Genomic DNA, 19,775 nt, shown 5'->3' with positions numbered 1-19,775 from the left:
AAAAGTGTGGTAATTGGGAGACAGACCTTGAGTCACCTAACATCAAAGTTTGGGAACTCATTGTCCTTGAGGTGTGCAAAAGGTGTGTTGATGTTGGAATAAGCAAAAACACCACCTTTCATCTAGAATCATGAATGGAAAATATAGTTTGATATGTAATAAGGACTAATGACAATGTCATCAGATAATTGTGTATCAGAGAGAAGTAAGATATTAGGAGAGGTAGTAGACAGATGGTGTTCAGTGGAAGAGAGGTTACTAGAGAGAACATGAATGTTGGTAGAGTAAATGGAAAAAGAGTAATATCTAAAACAGAGAGGGTAAGGTCATGAGGGGGCCAGTACTTGTTCTGTCAGAGCCTTCCCTCTCATCAGAAGTAGACTCAGGAAGACTGATGTGATATCGTAGAGGGAATGGGCATCAGAGATATAGAGACAGATATCCAAAACTTGTAATGCCTTGAGCTTTCCAGGCATTATGCTTTAAATGCTTGCCTCTATCATGCAAATTTTCCATATGAAACCATTACTTATCCCTGGGGATAGGGAAGAAAGAATACTTTTCACATATTCCCTGTGTGTCATAAAAGGGGAGGGAGCGGGAGGCTGGAAATCCTCCCCACTGGTTTGTTTTTACTTTTCCAAAAGAGGGAGCAGAGAAGGAGGCCAAGGAAGGATTTTTCCCTCCTTGGCTCAGTCCTCTGTTCTAAACGTTACCTTGCTGACGCGGGAGATGGCGAATATGTATGAGAAAAAAATTGCTATCGCACTGTATCCTGCAAATTATGGGCCATGAAATCAGTGTACCCTAAACATCCAAGTGTGATGTTTCCTTTCTCCCTAGAGATGTAATTTTTGTACTTGTACCTTAAAGAACCCTGAAACTCTGTATGTGTATGTCATTTGTTGCCTTTCTTATATCTTATTAATGCCATTAATGGCAGTTCTTCCCATCTGTTAGGAAAAGGACCCTCTGAGTCTCAAGGCCTGTTCAGACCTACTTCATGCCCATTCTTTGTTCTGTATCACCTGTATATCTTATACTTGTCTTCACCTATCTGTAGCTATGTACCCTTCACCTATTCTGTCACTGAACTTCTTTTTCTGTGTATAGTTAAAGAAATATAGACCTTAAAATTGGTTGGGAGAGGGGGGATTAAGTGAATTGAGTATCTGTTGCTTGAAGAAGGTATTTTGTGGGAACATTAAAGGTTGAGAGAAGTATTGAAAAATTGATAATGATAGAAATGAAAGGAAATGATAAAAGGTGGAAATAAAAGTTATTAGATATGGTATCAAGGACTTATGCTGTTTGAGATCCAACTTACAAGTAAGTGGCATTGCTGTGTGAATGTGGCCAAAGGAAAGACCTCCAGGCATTAGCCTTGTATACAGAACAGTTCCCTATCATTTCAAACAATAGTGCTTCTGTGAGTGACCACAGTCTGGTTAAATTTCAACCCTTTCCTCAACAGGTTCCAAATGTTGTCCACTCCATGTTTCCATGCAAAACCAGTCTTAAACCTGATTCTTTTAAGGGTCAACAAATTAGGTTGCTGTAGTTACCATAAGTTGCCTTAGACCATGATGCTTTCTCCCATTTAAAAAGATTTATCTTAGCAAAATTGGTGACCGTATCTTCCATTCTGTCACTCAGGCTTAATGGTTTGTTTACGAATGCTTGCCTTGATGATGTGAAATTGTGGTAAGCGGTATATGTATCTATGATGGGGAAAGCAATCTACACTCGCTGGAAATGTTTATGTGTGACAGTGGTCTTGAAACACTGCTTATTGGTCCAGGAATTTACATTTAATATCCACCCACCTATTCTCTCTGCCTCTGCATGTGACAGGATCTTGTTTTTCAATGTTTCATGGTTTTTTAAGATATGTTTTATATTGCTGGTAGTATGCAGTGTGCTCATGTAACATAGGCCTTTAGACATGCTTGTTTGTCCATCAGCAGACAAAATGTAAATACATCCAATAGTCCACCCCTCTGCCATTCACCTGGAGTCAGGTTTGTGCTTGTCACTACATGGTATATGTAGTTTGTCTTTATTTGGTTTGTATGTACATTGTTTCATGGTTGTGCTAGTGTTTTTAAAGATTAATTAGCCAACTTCAGGCTATTAGCTTTTTCATAAACTATTGCCAAAGGTATGTGTATGTGGGGATTACATCAAACTCGTTGCCACACTGAAAGCTTTAAGTGTGTTAGCATACTTGTTCATGGATTGTGTGTGGGTGTCTCTATTTTGAAGGCCATGTGTTTTAATAAACTGAACAATCTGCATGCAGTTCTTTTTTATTTTGCCTTTTGTTTGAACCATAAGTCTTTTAACTATATCTTCATTTCCCTATCTGTCACCATTTCAGCCATAAACAGGAGGCAGATATATAGATTAATGGAGAGAGATACATATTGGGGAATTTTTGATCATAAAACTCATTGCTTCATGTAGTATGAAATTTCATAATAGCATCTTTCACAACTAAGATTCATTCAGGTGCCAATGTATCAGTAAGTAAATATTGATTGATCATCATTTAAGCAATGTAAAGCAATTACTTTTGTTTCAGAAGTAAATGTAGTCTTTGTGAATGTTGCTCTTATACTCATTACAGCATAAGATTTCTTATCCAAAGCATTCTATCCTTAGGAACACAGGAAATCCACATCCTGTGTCAGGTGATAGTTTATCTTCAGACCTGTTGGGAGACAGTGTGCTTGAGAGAAGAGAGAGGAGCACACTTTGTATAGTATTTTCATATAAAACTTAGTGTGAAAATCTGTATTATATAAAGATATTCATAGAAAAATAGTTTTGAGTTAAAGCCATGTTGGAACCAGAGCAGACATACACTGTTAGGATTGCCATGACTCTCCAGCCACCAGAACTTATTGACTCTGATTGCATTGTTATAGGTCAAGTGGAAAAGGTAAGAGAATGATATATGAATCCAGAAGATTGATCAGGATAAGTATAGGAGGTGATGATTCCTAAGTCTTTATATTTGATTGTTTGATTGCTATTGCTTTGATAACTGTTGCACCAAGGACAAATGTATGGGGCTGCTAAACTCTTCCACCTCTCCAGAAACTCATTTTGATTTCCTTTCTGCTTAGAATCATTGCACAACTGATATTGGAGGAGTCAAGTGCTCCTTCCTAAGAAAAGAGTGTACTGAAGTGACTCCTTTTGATAGATTTTTCTGTTCCTTAGTCAAAAACATCTTCATTAACTTCTGCAAAATAACTTTTACTTCTCTTTCCCAACCTCATTAGTCAGTAGGTAACTTTCCGAATGAGTAAGCACCTTTTTTCATCAAACGCTTCTTTGGATGATTATACGTCTACTCCTCCTCCCATTAAACTGATACGCTCTTTTATATCTACTGTAAGGTCTTTTTGAATATTCTCCCAGCTACAGGTGGGCAAAATGTATGGTCCAGATGGTATTCCTGCTTGTGTCATAAGGAAGCATGCATGTAAACCAGCTTCACCCTTTATTCATCTGTTTCTTTTCTATTTGAAAACCCAAACTTTCTGTCTCTTTGAAAGCACATCTTGATGCAGCCCATCCCTTTGAAAAGAAACCTTTCTAAACCTTCCATGTGTCACCTCATCACTCTCACTTCTACTATCTCCAAAGCTTTGACAGTATCAACTCTCACTTTCTTTTAAGAATGACTTATTCCCCTTTTTCATATCATCAATAAAGGTTTTGTAATACAAGTTCCATAGGTGATCTTTTCTTCTTTTTGCTCACCTTTGGTCTTCTTCTCTCATGGATTCTATTAAATATTTTGTGACCTTCAGCATCCCCAAAGTATTTGACAGAGTGTAGGAAAAAGGAAAATGTAATGGATAGTATGATAAATAGCTCTGATGCCTTGAAAATTTTGTTTTCTTAACTCTTCTTTCTCACTGACCATACCCTATGAAATTTCATATGTTTATCTTATTCTTACAGGAGAGTGATGGCAGTTTCCGGGGTTGTATTCGTGTTCATCTAAACCTCAGCCGTCCTATCAATATTGTAGCTGGTACAAGACCTCCTTCAATATATGATATCCTTCAGGAAGATAGAACAATGGAAAAAACTCTTACATCATTTTATATGCCCAGGGATGCAGTGAAGGCCATTCATGTAACCAGGTAAGTGAAGCTGGAATACAAATAGGTGATACCTCCGATAATTGTGAATTTATTCTGTGTGTTTCACAGCTTTCCATGCTGAATGCATAAACAGGTTGAACTTCAGTCGTAATTTGACTATAGTTTTTTAATACTGGAGGAAGTGAAGTGTTTTAGATATCTGGGAGTGGATCTGGCAGCGGATGGAACCATGGAAGCGGAAGTGGATCATAGGGTGGGGGAGGGGGCGAAAATCCTGGGGGCCTTGAAGAATGTGTGGAAGTCGAGAACATTATCTCGGAAAGCAAAAATGGGTATGTTTGAAGGAATAGTGGTTCCAACAATGTTGTATGGTTGCGAGGCGTGGGCTATGGATAGAGTTGTGCGCAGGAGGATGGATGTGCTGGAAATGAGATGTTTGAGGACAATGTGTGGTGTGAGGTGGTTTGATCGAGTGAGTAACGTAAGGGTAAGAGAGATGTGTGGAAATAAAAAGAGCGTGGTTGAGAGAGCAGAAGAGGGTGTTTTGAAGTGGTTTGGGCACATGGAGAGGATGAGTGAGGAAAGATTGACCAAGAGGATATATGTGTCGGAGGTGGAGGGAACAAGGAGAAGAGGGAGACCAAATTGGAGGTGGAAAGATGGAGTGAAAAAGATTTTGTGTGATCGGGGCCTGAGCATGCAGGAGGGTGAAAGGAGGGCAAGGAATAGAGTGAATTGGAGCGATGTGGTATACCGGGGTTGACGTGCTGTCAGTGGATTGAAGCAGGGCATGTGAAGCGTCTGGGGTAAACCATGGAAAGCTGTGTAGGTATGTATATTTGCGTGTGTGGACGTATGTATATACATGTGTATGGGGGGGGGGTTGGGCCATTTCTTTCGTCTGTTTCCTTGCGCTACCTCGCAAACGCGGGAGACAGCGACAAAGTATAATAAAAAAATAATATAAATAATTATTATTCACATATTAGATTATCACACAAGTAATGATATATTTAACATTCAAATATGTGGACTTACCTTGAATAGCAAAACATTTACTTCTCTTTAACATACTGATATATGAGCGACGAAGTTCGAAACTATTATTCAGTCCACCAGTCTGTGTCCCTTCCCTCTCATTTTACCTCACAATGTGTATTTTATGAATTCATTCACCTGTATCCCAAACATTTTAGTTTTATTTCAAAATGAATTTATAAACATTCTTTCCTTTTACTACACCCTCTGGCATGAAATGTTCCAAATAAGAGATATCATACACACTTTGGGATACTTGAATTTACATTCATTGAAGGATTTCCTCAGGTCTCTAAGGTATTGTTTGCATGTGCTCATACTGATGTGTTTGTATTATATTTATTTATTATACTTATCACTTTTTCCCACTTCAGAAAACAGACAAAGAATGGCCCATCCACTCATATACACACACACACGTATATTTATTTTTTTATTTATTTATTTTGCTTTGTCGCTGTCTCCCGCGTTAGTGAGGTAGCGCAAGGAAACAGACGAAAGAATGGCCCAACCCACCCAAATACACATGTATATACATACACGTCCACACACGCAAATATACATACCTATACATCTCAGTGTATACATATATATACACACACAGACATATAATATATACACATGTACATAATTCATACTGTCTGCCTTTATTCATTCCCATCGCCACCTCGCCATACATGGAATAACAACCCCCTCCCCCCTCATGTGTGCGAGGTAGTGCTAGGAAAGGACAACAAAGGCAACGTTCATCCACACTCAGTCTGTAGCTGTCATGTAATAATGCACCGAAACCACAGCTCCCTTTCCACATCCAGGCCCCACAGAACTTTCCATGGTTTACCCCAGATGCTTCACATGCCCTGGTTCAATCCACTGACAACACGTCATCCTCAGTATACCACATCGTTCCAATTCACTCTATTCCTTGCACGCCTTTCACCCTCCTGCATGTTCAGGCCTCGATCACTCAAAATCTTTTTCACTCCATCTTTTCACCTCCAACTTGGTCTCCCACTTCTCCCTGTTCCCTCCACCTCTGACACATATATCCTCTTGGTCAATCTTTCCTCACTCATTCTCTCCATTTGACCAAACCATATCAAAACACCCTCTTCTGCTCTCTCAACCACACTCTTTTTATTACCACACATCTCTCTTACCCTATTATTACTTACTCGATCGAACCACCTCACACCACATATTGTCCTCAAACATCTCATTTCCAGCACATCCACCCTCCTCCGCACAACTCTATCCATAGCCCACGCCTCGCAACCATACAACATTGTTGGAACCACTATTCCTTCAAACATACCCATTTTTGCTTTCCGAGTTAATGTTCTCGATTTCCACACATTCTTCCATGCTCCCAGAATTTTTGCCCCCCTCCCCTACCCTATGATTCACTTCCGTTTCCATGGTTCCATCCACTGCCAAATCCACTCCCAGATATCTAAAACATATGCCTTCTCCAGATCCATAAATGCTACATACAAATCCATTTGCTTTTCTAAGTATTTCTCACATACATTCTTCAAAGCAAACACCTGATCCATACATCCTGTACCACTTCTGAAACCACACTGCTCTTCCCCAATCTGAAGCTCTGTACATGCCTTCACCCTCTCAATCAATACCCTCCCATATAATTTACCAAGAATACTCAACAAACTTATACCTCTGTAATTTGAGCACTCACTCTTATCCCCTTTACCATTGTACAATGGCACTATGCAAGCATTCCGCCAATCCTCAGGCACCTCACCATGAATCATACATACATTAAATAACCTTACCAACCAGTCAACAATACAGTCACCCCCTTTTTTAATAAATTCCACTGCAATACCATCCAAACCTGCTGCCTTGCCGGCTTTCATCTTCTGCAATGCTTTTACTACCTCTTCTCTTTACCAAATCATTTTCAAATGAAGCTCAAGGGTAAAGGGGAAGAGTGGTTTAGGAATGTCTTGGGAGTAAAGTCAGGGGTTAGTGAGAGGACAAGAGCAAGGGAAGGAGTGGCACTACTCCTGAAACAGGAGTGGTGGGAGTATGTGATAGAGTGTAAGAAAGTAAACTCTATATTGATATGGGTAAAACTGAAAGTGGATGGAGAGAGATGGGTGATTATTGGTGCATATGCACCTGGGCACGAGAAGAGAGATCATGAGAGGCAAGTGTTTTGGGAACAGCTGAATGAGTGTGTTAGTGGTTTTGATGCAGGAGACCGGGTTATAGTGATGGGTGATTTGAATGCAAAGGTGAGTAATATGGCAGTTGAGGGAATAATTGGTATACATGGGGTTTTCAGTGTTGTAAATGGAAATGGTGAAGAGCTTTTAGATTTACGTGCTGAAAAAGGACTGGTGATTGGGAATACCTGGTTTAAAAAGAGAGATATACATAAGTATACATATGTAATTGGGAGAGATGGCCAGAGAGCGTTATTGGAGTACATGTTAATGGATAGGCGTGCGAAAGAGAGACTTTTGGATGTTAATGTGCTGAGAGGTGCAACTGGAGGGATGTCTGATCATTATCTTGTGGAGGCGAAGGTGAAGATTTGTAGAGGTTTTCAGAAAAGAAGAGAGAATGTTGGGGTGAAGAGAATGGTGAGAGTAAGTGAGCTTGGGAAGGAGACTTGTGTGAGGAAGTACCAGGAGAGACTGAGTTCAGAATGGAAAAAAGGTGAGAACAAAGGAGGTAAGGGGAGTGAGGAGGAATGGGATGTATTTAGGGAAGCAGTGATGGCTTGCGCAAAAGATGCTTGTGGCATGAGAAGCGTTGGAGGTGGGCAGATTAGGAAGGGTAGTGAGTGGTGGGATGGAGAATTAAGATTAGTAGTGAAAGAGAAGAGAGAGACATTTGGACGATTTTTGCTGGGAAATAATGCAAATGAGTGGGAGATGTATAAAAGAAAGAGGCAGGAGGTCAAGAGAAAGGTGCAAGATGTGAAAAAGAGGACAAATGAGAGATAGGGTGAGAGAGTATCATTAAATTTTAGGGAGAAGAAAAAGATGTTTTGGAAGGAGGTAAATAAAGTGCATAAGACAAGGGAACAAATGGGAACTTCAGTGAAGGGGGCTAATGGGGAGGTGATAACAAGTAGTGGTGATGTGAGAAGGAGAAGGAGTGAGTATTTTGAAGGTTTGTTGAATGTGTTTGATGATAGAGTGGCAGATATAGGGTGTTTTGGTCGAGGTGGTGTGCAAAGTGAGAGGGTTAGGGGAAATGATTTGTTATATATATATATATATATATATATATATATATATATATATATTTTTTTTTTTTTTTTTTTTTTTTTTTTTTTTTTTTTTGTCTGTCTCCCGCGTTTGCGAGGTAGCGCAAGGAAACAGATGAAAGAAATGGCCCAACCCACCCCCATACACATGTATATACATACACGTCCACACATGCAAATATACATACCCATACATCTCAATGTACACATACATACACACACACAGACACATACATATATACTCATGCACACAATTCACACTGTCTGCCTTCATTCATTCCCATCGCCACCTCGCCACACATGGAATAACACACCCCTCCCCCCTCATGTGTGCGAGGTAGCGCTAGGAAAAGACAACAAAGGCCCCATTCGTTCACACTCAGTCTCTAGTTGTCATGCAATAATGCCCGAAACCACAGCTCCCTTTCCACATCCAAGCCCTACAGAACTTTCCATGGTTTACCCCAGACGCTTCACGTGCCCTGGTTCAATCCATTGACAGCATGTCGACCTCGTTATACCACATCGATGTAATTCACTCTATTCCTTGCCCGCCTTTCGCCCTCCTGCATGTTCAGGCCCCGATCACTCAAAATCTTTTTCTCTCCATCTTTCCACCTCCAGTTTAGTCTCCCACTTCTCCTCGTTCACTCCACCTCCGACACATATATCCTCTTGGTCAATCTTTCCTCACTCATTCTCTCCATGTGCCCGAACCATTTCAAAACACCCTCCTCTGCTCTCTCAACCACGCTCTTTTTATTTCCACACACCTCTCTTACCCTTACATTACTTACTCGATCAAACCACCTCACACCACACATTGTCCTCAAACATCTCATTTCCAGCACATCCTTCCTCCTGCGCACAACTCTATCCATAGCCCACGCCTCACAACCATACAACATTGTTGGAACCACTATTCCTTCAAACATACCCAATTTTGCTTTCCGAGATAATGTTCTCGACTTCCACACATTTTTCAAGGCTCCCAGGATTTTCGCACCCTCCCCCACCCTATGATCCACTTCCGCTTCCATGGTTCCATCCGCTGCCAGATCCACTCCCAGATATCTAAAACACTTTACTTCCTCCAGTTTTTCTCCATTCAAACTTACCTCCCAATTGACTTGACCCTCAACCCTACTGTACCTAATAAACTAGCTCTTATTCACATTTACTCTTAACTTTCTTCTTTCACACACTTTACCAAACTCAGTCACCAGCTTCTGCAGTTTCTCACATGAATCAGCCACCAGCGCTGTATCATCAGCGAACAACAACTGACTCACTTCCCAAGCTCTCTCATCCCCAACAGACTTCATACTTGCCCCTCTTTCCATAACTCTTGCATTCACCTCCCTAACAACCCCATCCATAAACAAATTAAACAACCATGGAGACATCACACACCCCTGCCGCAAACCTACATTCTCTGAGAACCAATCACTTTCCTCTCTTCCTACACGTACACATGCCTTACATCCTTGATAAAAACTTTTCACCGCTTCTAACAACTTGCCTCCCACACCATATATTCTTAGTACTTTCCACAGAGCATCTCTATCAACTCTATCATATGCCTTCTCCAGATCCATAAATGCTACATACAAATCCATTTGCTTTTCTAAGTATTTCTCACATACATTCTTTCAAGCAAACACCTTATCCACACATCCTCTACCACTTCTGAAACCACACTGCTCTTCCCCAGTCTGATGCTCTGTACATGCCTTCACCCTCTCAATCAATACCCTCCCATATAATTTACCAGGAATACTCAACAAACTTATACCTCTGTAATTTGAGCACTCACTCTTATCCCCTTTGCCTTTGTACAATGGCACTATGCACGCATTCCGCCAATCCTCAGGCACCTCACCATGAGTCATACATACATTAAATAACCTTACCAACCAGTCAACAATACAGTCACCCCCTTTTTTCATAAATTCCGCTGCAATACCATCCAAACCTGCTGCCTTGCCGGCTTTCATCTTCCGCAAAGCTTTTACTACCTCTTCTCTGTTTACCAAATCATTTTCCCTAACCCTCTCACTTTGCACACCACCTCGACCAAAACACCCTATATCTGCCACTCTATCATCAAAACACATTCAACAAACCTTCAAAATACTCACTCCATCTCCTTCTCACATCACCACTACTTGTTATTACCTCCCCATTTGCGCCCTTCACCGAAGTTCCCATTTGCTCCCTTGTCTTACGCACTTTATTTACCTCCTTCCAGAACATCGTTTTATTCTCCCTAAAATTTAATGATACTCTCTCACCCCAACTCTCATTTGCCCTCTTTTTCACCTCTTGCAGCTTTCTCTTGACCTCCTGTCTCTTTCTTTTATACATCTCCCACTCAATTGCATTTTTTCCCTGAAAAAATCGTCCAAATGCCTCTCTCGTCTCTTTCACTAATAATCTTACTTCTTCATCCCACCACTCACTACCCTTTCTAATCAACCCACCTCCCACTCTTCTCATGCCACAAGCATCTTTTGCGCAATCCATCACTGATTCCCTAAATACATCCCATTCCTTCCCCACTCCCCTTACTTCCATTGTTCTCACCTTTTTCCATTCTGTACTCAGTCTCTCCTGGTACTTCCTCACACAAGTCTCCTTCCCAAGCTCACTTACTCTCACCACCCTCTTCACCCCAACATTCACTCTTCTTTTCTGAAAACCCATGCAAATCTTCACCTGGGGATAGGGGTGAAAGAATACTTCCCACGCATTCCTCGCGTGTCGTAGAAGGCGACTAGAGGAGACGGGAGCGGGGGGCCAGAAATCCTCCCCTCCTTGTATTTTTTAACTTTCTAAAATGGGAAACAGAGGAAGGAGTCTCGCGGGGAGTGCTCATCCTCCTCGAAGGCTCAGACTGGGGTGTCTAAATGTGTGTGGATGTAACGAAGATGTGAAAAAAGGATAGATAGGTAGTATGTTTGAGGAAAGGAACCTGGATGTTTTGGCTCTGACTGAAACGAAGCTCAAGGGTAAAGGAGAAGAGTGGTTTGGGAATGTCTTGGGAGTAAAGTCAGGGGTTAGTGAGAGGACAAGAGCAAGGGAAGGAGTAGCAGTACTCCTGAAACAGGAGTTGTGGAAGTATGTGATAGAATGTAAGAAAGTAAATTCTCGATTAATATGGGTAAAACTGAAAGTTGATGGAGAGAGATGGGTGATTATTGGTGCATATGCACCTGGGCATGAGAAGAAAGATCATGAGAGGCAAGTGTTTTGGGAGCAGCTGAATGAGTGTGTTAGTGGTTTTGATGCAGGAGACCGGGTTATAGTGATGGGTGATTTGAATGCAAAGGTGAGTAATGTGGCAGTTGAGAGAATAATTGGTATACATAGGGTGTTCAGTGTTGTAAATGGAAATGGTGAAGAGCTTGTAGATTTATGTGCTGAAAAAGGACTGGTGATTGGGAATACCTGGTTTAAAAAGCGCGATATACATAAGTATACATATGTAAGTAGGAGAGATGGCCAGAGAGCGTTATTGGATTACATGTAAATTGACAGGCACGCGGAAGAGAGACTTTTGGGTGTTAATGTGCTGAGAGGTGCAACTGGAGGAATGTCTGATCATTATCTTGTCTGATATATATATCAGACTAGATATATATATATATATATATATGTCTGATATATATATATATATATATATATATATATATATATATATATATATATATATATATATATATATATATATATATGGGTAAAACTGAAAGTTGATGGAGAAAGGTGGGTGATTATTGGTGCATATGCACCTGGGCATGAGAAGAACGATCATGAGAGGCAAGTGTTTTGGGATAAGCTGAATGAGTGTGTTAGTGGTTTTGATGCAGGAGACCGGGTTATAGTGATGGGTGATTTGAATGCAAGGGTGAGTAATGTGGCAGTTGAGGGAATAATTGGTATACATGGGGTGTTCAGTGTTGTAAATGGAAATGGTGAAGAGCTTGTAGGTTTATGTGCTGAAAAAGGACTGATGATTGGGAATACCTGGTTTAAAAAGCGAGATATACATAAGTATACTTATGTAAGTAGGAGAGATGGCCAGAGAGCGTTATTGGATTACGTGTTAATTGACAGGCGTGCGAAAGAGAGACTTTTGGATGTTAATGTGCTGAGAGGTGCAACTGGAGGGATGTCTGATCATTATCTTGTGGAGGCTAAGGTGAAGATTTGTATGGGTTTTCAGAAAAGAAGAGTGAATGTTGGGGTGAAGAGGGTGGTGAGAGTAAGTGAGCTTGGGAAGGAGACCTGTGTGAGGAAGTACCAGGAGAGACTGAGTACAGAATGGAAAAAGGTGAGAACAATGGAAGTAAGGGGAGTGGGGGAGAAATGGGATGTATTTAGGGAATCAGTGATGGATTGCGCAAAAGATGCTTGTTGCATGAGAAGAGTGGGAGGTGGGTTGATTAGAAAGGGTAGTGAGTGGTGGGATGAAGAAGTAAGAGTATTAGTGAAAGAGAAGAGAGAGGCATTTGGACGATTTTTGCAGGGAAAAAATGCAATTGAGTGGGAGATGTATAAAAGAAAGAGACAGGAGGTCAAGAGAAAGGTGCAAGAGGTGAAAAAAAGGGCAAATGAGAGTTGGGGTGAGAGAGTATCATTAAATTTTAGGGAGAATAAAAAGATGTTCTGGAAGGAGGTAAATAAAGTGCGTAAGACAAGGGAGCAAATGGGAACTTCAGTGAAGGGCGCAAATGGGGAGGTGATAACAAGTAGTGGTGATGTGAGAAGGAGATGGAGTGAGTATTTTGAAGGTTTGTTGAATGTGTTTGATGATAGAGTGGCAGATATAGGGTGTTTTGGTCGAGGTGGTGTGCAAAGTGAGAGGGTTAGGGAAAATGATTTGGTAAACAGACAAGAGGTAGTGAAAGCTTTGCGGAAGATGAAAGCCGGCAAGGCAGCAGGTTTGGATGGTATTGCAGTGGAATTTATTAAAAAAGGGGGTGACTGTATTGTTGACTGGTTGGTAAGGTTATTTAATGTATGTATGACTCATGGTGAGGTGCCTGAGGATTGGCGGAATGCGTGCATAGTGCCATTGTACAAAGGCAAAGGGGATAAGAGTGAGTGCTCAAATTACATAGGTATAAGTTTGTTGAGTATTCCTGGTAAATTATATGGGAGGATATTGATTGAGAGGGTGAAGGCATGTACAGAGCATCAGATTGGGGAAGAGCAGTGTGGTTTCAGAAGTGGTAGAGGATGTGTGGATCAGGTGTTTGCTTTGAAGAATGTATGTGAGAAATACTTAGAAAAGCAAATGGATTTGTATGTAGCATTTATGGATCTGGAGAAGGCATATGATAGAGTTAATAGAGATGCTCTGTAGAAGGTATTAAGAATATATGGTGTGGGAGGCAAGTTGTTAAAGCAGTGAAAAGTTTTTATCGAGGATGTAAGGCATGTGTACGTGTAGGAAGAGAGGAAAGTGATTGGTTCTCAGTGAATGTAGGTTTGCGGCAGGGGTGTGTGATGTCTCCATGGTTGTTTAATTTGTTTATGGATGGGGTTGTTAGGGAGGTGAATGCAAGAGTTTTGGAAAGAGGGGCAAGTATGAAGTCTGTTGGGGATGAGAGAGCTTGGGAAGTGAGTCAGTTGTTGTTCGCTGATGATACAGCGCTGGTTGCTGATTCATGTGAGAAACTGCAGAAGCTGGTGACTGAGTTTGGTAAAGTGTGTGAAAGAAGAAAGTTAAGAGTAAATGTGAATAAGAGCAAGGTTATTCAGTACAGTAGGGTTGAGGGTCAAGTCAATTGGGAGGTGAGTTTGAATGGAGAAAAACTTGAGGAAGTAAAGTGTTTTAGATATCTGGGAGTGGATCTGGCAGCGGATGGAACCATGGAAGCGGAAGTGGATCATAGGGTGGGGGAGAGGGCGAAAATTCTGGGAGCCTTGAAGAATGTCTGGAGGTCGAGAACATTATCTCGGAAAGCAAAAATGGGTATGTTTGAAGGAATAGTGGTTCCAACAATGTTGTATGGTTGCGAGGCGTGGGCTATGGATAGAGTTGTGCGCAGGAGGATGGATGTGCTGGAAATGAGATGTTTGAGGACAATGTGTGGTGTGAGGTGGTTTGATCGAGTAAGTAACGTAAGGGTAAGAGAGATGTGTGGAAATAAAAAGAGCGTGGTTGAGAGAGCAGAAGAGGGTGTTTTGAAATGGTTTGGGCACATGGAGAGAATGAGTGAGGAAAGATTGACCAAGAGGATATATGTGTCGGAGGTGGAGGGAACGAGGAGAAGAGGGAGACCAAATTGGAGGTGGAAAGATGGAGTGAAAAAGATTTTGTGTGATCGGGCCTGAACATGCAGGAGGGTGAAAGGAGGGCAAGGAATAGAGTGAATTGGAGCGATGTGGTATACCGGGGTTGACGTGCTGTCAGTGGATTGAATCAAGGCATGTGAAGCGACTGGGGTAAACCATGGAAAGCTGTGTAGGTATGTATATTTGCGTGTGTGGACGTATGTATATTCATGTGTATGGGGGTGGGTTGGGCCATTTCTTTCGTCTGTTTCCTTGCGCTACCTCGCAAACGCGGGAGACAGCGACAAAGCAAAAAGAAAAATATATATATATATATATATATATATATATATTCACCTCTTGCACCTTTCTCTTGACCTTCTGTCTCTTTCTTTTATACGTCTCCCACTCAATTTCATTTTTTCCCTGCAAAAATCGTCCAAATGCCTCTCTCTTCTCTTTCACTAATACTCTTACTTCTTCATCTCACCACTCACTACCCTTTCTAATCAACCCACCTCCCACTCTTCTCATGCCACAAGCATCTTTTGCGCAATCCATCACTGATTCCCTAAATACATCCCATTCCTCCCCCACTCCCCTTACTTCCATTGTTCTCACCTTTTTCCATTCTGTACTCAGTCTCTCCTGGTACTTCCTTACACAAGTCTCCTTCCCAAGCTCACTTACTCTCACCACCCTCTTCACCCCAACATTCACTCTTCTTTTCTGAAAACCCATACAAATCTTCACCTTAGCCTCCAGAAGATAATGATCAGACATCCCTCCAGTTGCACCTCTCAGCACATTAACATCCAAAAGTCTCTCTTTCGCGCGCCTGTCAACACGTAATCCAATAACGCTCTCTGGCCATCTCTCCTACTTACATAAGTATACTTATGTATATCTCGCTTTTTAAACCAGGTATTCCCAATCATCAGTCCCTTTTCAGCACATAAATCTACAAGCTCTTCACCATTTCCATTTACAACACTGAACACCCCATGTATACCAATTATTCCCTCAACTGCCACATTACTCACCTTTGCATTCAAATCACCCAACACTATAACCCGGTCTCGTGCATCAAAACCACTAACACACTCATTCAGCTGCTCCCAAAACACTTGCCTCTCATGATCTTTCTTCTCATGCCCAGGTGCATATGCACCAATAATCACCCATCTCTCTCTATCAACTTTCAGTTTTACCCATATTAATCGAGAATTTACTTTCTTACATTCTATCACATACTTCCACAACTCCTGTTTCAGGAGTACTGCTACTCCTTCCCTTGCTCTTGTCCTCTCACTAACCCCTGACTTTACTCCCAAGACATTCCCAAACCACTCTTCCCCTTTACCCTTGAGCTTCGTTTCAGTCAGAGCCAAAACATCCAGGTTCCTTTCCTCAAACATACTACCTATCTCTCCTTTTTTCACATCTTGGTTACATCCACACACATTTAGGCACCCCAATCTGAGCCTTCGAGGAGGATGAGCACTCCCCTCGTGACTCCTTCTTCTGTTTCCCATTTTAGAAAGTTAAAAAAATACAAGGAGGGGAGGATTTCTGGCCCCCAGCTCCCGTCCCCTCTAGTCGCTTTCTACGACACGCAAGGAATGCGTGGGAAGTATTCTTTCACCCCTATCCCCAGGGACAATATACATATATATATACACATACACTCACATACACACACACACGCACATATACACACACATACACATACATATATATACATGTGAAAAATGTAAGAAACAATTTAGAAAACTGAAACTTCTAGAGTTGGGGTGAGAGAGTATCATTAAATTTTAGGGAGAATAAAAAGATGTTCTGGAAGGAGGTAAATAAAGTGCGTAAGACAAGGGAGCAAATGGGAACTTCAGTGAAGGGCGCAAATGGGGAGGTGATAACAAGTAGTGGTGATGTGAGAAGGAGATGGAGTAAGTATTTTGAAGGTTTGTTGAATGTGTTTGATGATATAGTGGCAGATATAGGGTGCTTTGGTCGAGGTGGTGTGCAAAGTGCGAGGGTTAGGGAAAATGAGTTGGTAAACAGAGAAGAGGTAGTAAAAGCTTTGCGGAAGATGAAAGCCGGCAAGGCAGCAGGTTTGGAAGGTATTGCAGTGGAATTTATTAAAAAAGGGGGTGACTGTATTGTTGACTGGTTGGTAAGGTTATTTAATGTATGTATGACTCATGGTGAGGTGCCTGAGGATTGGCGGAATGCGTGCATAGTGCCATTGTACAAAGGCAAAGGGGATAAGAGTGAGTGCTCAAATTACAGAGGTATAAGTTTGTTGAGTATTCCTGGCAAATTATATGGGAGGGTATTGATTGAGAGGGTGAAGGCATGTACAGAGCATCAGATTGGGGAAGAGCAGTGTGGTTTCAGAAGTGGTAGAGGATGTGTGGATCAGGTGTTTGCTTTGAAGAATGTATGTGAGAAATACTTAGAAAAGCAAATGGATTTGTATGTAGCATTTATGGATCTGGAGAAGGCATATGATAGAGTTGATAGAGATGCTCTGTGGAAGGTATTAAGAACATATGGTGTGGGAGGCAAGTTGTTAAAAGCAGTGAAAAGTTTTTATCAAGGATGTAAGGCATGTGTACGTGTAGGAAGAGAGGAAAGTGATTGGTTCTCAGTGAATGTAGGTTTGCGGCAGGGGTGTGTGATGTCTCCATGGTTGTTTAATTTGTTTATGGATTGGGTTGTTAGGGAGGTGAATGCAAGAGTTTTGGAAAGAGGGGCAAGTATGAAGTCTGTTGGGGATGAGAGAGCTTGGGAAGTGAGTCAGTTGTTGTTCGCTGATGATACAGCGCTGGTGGCTGATTCATGTGAGAAACTGCAGAAGCTGGTGACTGAGTTTGGTAAAGTGTGTGAAAGAAGAAAGTTAAGAGTAAATGTGAATAAGAGCAAGGTTATTAGGTACAGTAGGGTTGAGGGTCAATTCAATTGGGAGGTAAGTTTGAATGGAGAAAAACTGGAGGAAGTGAAGTGTTTTAGATATCTGGGAGTGGATCTGGCAGCGGATGGAACCATGGAAGCGGAAGTGGATCATAGGGTGGGGGAGGGGGCGAAAATTCTGGGAGCCTTGAAGAATGTGTGGAAGTCGAGAACATTACATCGGAGCAAAAATGTGAATGTTAGAAAGGAAAAGGGTTCCAACATTTAGTATGGTATCGAGCGGGCGTGGACTAGTGGAATACGAGTTGTGCACAGAGGATGGATTTAGCTGGAAATGAGAATGTTTGAGGAGAATGTGTGGTGTGAGTGGTTTAATCGGTAAGTAACGTAAGGTAAGAGAGATGTGTGGAAATAACACAGAGCGTGGTGAGAGAGCAGAAGGAGGGTGTATTTTGAAATGTTTTGGTCCACATGGAGAGAATGAGTGAGGAAAGATTGACCAAGAGGATATATGTGTCGGAGGTGGAGGTGAACGAGGAGAAATGGAGAACCAATTGGAGGTGGAAAGATGGAGTGAAAAAGAATTGTGTGATTGGGCCTGTAATGCATGAGGTGAAAGGCGGGCAAAGTAAATAGAGTGAATTGGATCCGATGTGGTATACCGGGGTTGGACGTGCTGTCATTGAGTTGAACCAAGGCATGTGTATGGGGTGGGTTGGGCCATTTCTATTCGTCTGTTTCCTTGCCGCTACCATCGCAAAACATGGGAGACAGCGACAAAGCAAAAAGAAAACTTATATCAGTATAAATAGTATATATATATATATAAATATAATTATAGTATATATATATATATATATATATAATAATATTTTCACCTCTTGCACCTTTCACTTGTCCTTACGTCTCTTTCTTTTTATAACGTCACCCACTCAATTTCATTTCCCTTCCCTGCATAAATCGTCCAAGATGCCCTCTCTCTTCTCTTCACTACATACACTTACGTCGTCATCCCACCACTCCACTACCTTTCCTAATCAACCCACCTCCCACTCTTCTCATGCCACAAGCATCTTTTGCGCAAACCATTCACTGATTCCCATAAATACATTCCCATTCCTCCCCAACTCCCCTTACTTCCAGTGTTTCTCAACCTTTTTCCATTCTGTTAACTCCATCCTCTCCTGGTACTTTCCTTACATGAAGTCTCCTTCCAAGCTCACTTACTCTCACCACCCTCTTCACCCCAACATTCAACTCTTCTATTTTCTGAAAACCCATACAAATCTTCACCTTAAGCCTCCCAAGATAATGGATCAGACATCCCCCAGTTGCACCTCTCCCAAGCACATTATACATCCAAGAAGTCTTCTCTTTTCCGCGCTAAGGCCTGTCAATTAACACGTAATCAAATAAAACCTCTCCAGGCCCTCGCTCCTACTGTGCATAAGTATACTTATGTAATATCTCGCTTTTAAACCAGGTAATTCCCAAATCATCAGTCCCTGTTCACAAATAGTAATTCTACAAGTCTTCACCATTATCCATTTACAACACTGAACACCCCATTATTATAAGAACCAATTAGTTCCCTCAACTGCCACATTACTCACCTTGGCAATTCAAATCACCCAACACTTATAACCCGGTCTCGGTGTGCATCAAAACCACTAACACACTCATCAGCTGCTCCCAAAACACTTGCCTATCATGATCTTTCTTTCTCATGCAGGGTGCATATCACCAATAATCAACCCACTCTCTCTATCAATCAACTTTCGAGTTTTACCCATATTTAATCGAGAATTTACTTTCTTACATTCTATCACATACTTCCACAAGCTCCTGTTTCAGAGTACTCGCTAACTCTGAATCTCCTACTACTCCTTCCCTTGCCTCTTGTCCTCCTCACTAACCCCCTGACTTTACTACTCCATACTTACTTTCCCCAGACATACCCAAGAAACCTACTCATCCCCTTTAACCCTTGAGCTTACGTTTTCCCCAGTCCAGGAGCCAAAACATCCAGTGAGTCCTTTGCGCGACAAACCTACTACCTAGCGAGCAGATGCCATTTTTTCACATCGAGATGGAGTCTAGCGTGAGCGCAGCGAACAGGCTTGTAGGCACCCCAGACTATGCGGGGTACTCTCTGGGGGTAGCTCTGAGACCTA

General features: G+C 41.6%; 1 protein-coding gene across 2 annotated transcripts in view; it reads left to right on the top strand.

Moving 5' to 3' along the window:
• The window catches only part of LOC139754681 (uncharacterized), a 422,992-nt gene that overhangs the window by 311,445 nt on the left and 91,772 nt on the right, over positions 1-19,775 (top strand). For both annotated transcript variants that reach the window (XM_071672238.1, XM_071672237.1), the window contains exon 5: positions 3,979-4,163. In XM_071672238.1, coding sequence (XP_071528339.1) covers positions 3,979-4,163 — 185 coding nt within the window. The remainder of the gene's footprint in view (positions 1-3,978; positions 4,164-19,775) is intronic.

This window comes from Panulirus ornatus, chromosome 17 (assembly GCF_036320965.1).
Source record: "Panulirus ornatus isolate Po-2019 chromosome 17, ASM3632096v1, whole genome shotgun sequence".
NCBI lineage: Eukaryota > Metazoa > Arthropoda > Malacostraca > Decapoda > Palinuridae > Panulirus > Panulirus ornatus.
Note: the sequence above shows the minus strand (reverse complement) of the source record. Positions and strands in the feature narration are given on the sequence as shown.